The sequence below is a fragment of the Galeopterus variegatus genome, unplaced genomic scaffold (genome assembly GCF_000696425.1).
Source record: "Galeopterus variegatus unplaced genomic scaffold, G_variegatus-3.0.2 Scaffold5509, whole genome shotgun sequence".
Taxonomy (NCBI): domain Eukaryota; kingdom Metazoa; phylum Chordata; class Mammalia; order Dermoptera; family Cynocephalidae; genus Galeopterus; species Galeopterus variegatus.
The window spans coordinates 104,835-105,535 of record NW_007731620.1 but is presented as its reverse complement, the minus strand read 5'-3'; the positions used below and the strand labels follow the sequence as shown (position 1 = coordinate 105,535).

The 701-nt window shown below is 47.9% G+C and overlaps 1 protein-coding gene across 1 annotated transcript in view; it reads right to left on the bottom strand.

Moving 5' to 3' along the window:
- FOXK2 (forkhead box K2) overlaps positions 1 to 428 on the bottom strand; it is a 35,222-nt gene extending 34,794 nt beyond the window's left edge. The window contains 1 exon segment of the mRNA XM_008589556.1: positions 166 to 428. Within this exon segment, the coding sequence (XP_008587778.1) occupies positions 166 to 428 (263 nt within the window).
- Positions 429 to 701: the final 273 nt, after the last annotated feature.

The window sequence follows — 701 nt, the reverse complement described above, 5'->3', positions numbered from 1 at the left end:
TCAACTGACATTGCAACAAAAAGAATCCGCAAGTAAAAACCAAGAACATGTGGGAGGCTCCCTCAAGTCTCCCTCTGTGCACGAGTCAGCTCCAGGGCAGGGAGAGGCGTCACTTTGGGGCCTGCTACTGGGACTGAGAATGGCCTGACCCCCCAACCCCCATACCTGATGGTTCCTGTCGGGGAGGGCAGGGGGCTGATGAGGTGGGCCATGGTGTCTGGAATGTTGATGGTCAGGGGTGAGATGTGTGGCTGCACGGGCTTCACCGGAGACGCAGGCGCCTCCTGCTGCTCCCTCTTCTCACTGGACAGGGCAGTGAACGTGATCTTGATGTTTGTGCTCGGAAACCTGAACGTGCACCTGGGGAGGAAAAGTCCATCGTCAGCACTGTCCGCACGTCCCCACAGGTAAGGACACACCCTCCCCATGTCAAAGCTCAGCTCGCCAAGTCACTTAATGAATAAAACCACAAATAAGATATTTCATGACTTTAGAACATGAGCAAACAAAAACACTATTTAGATCAGCCAAACAGGAAAATAAAAAGTACAAGCTCAAAAAAGACCCAAACACCACTTAATCTGCATTACTACTTTTAAAATAAATGCACAAATACGTTTTAGGTCTGATAGCAGATTTAAAACAAAGACTCGAACCCCACTTAGTGTGCATTATTCCATTCAAAATAAACATACAAATAT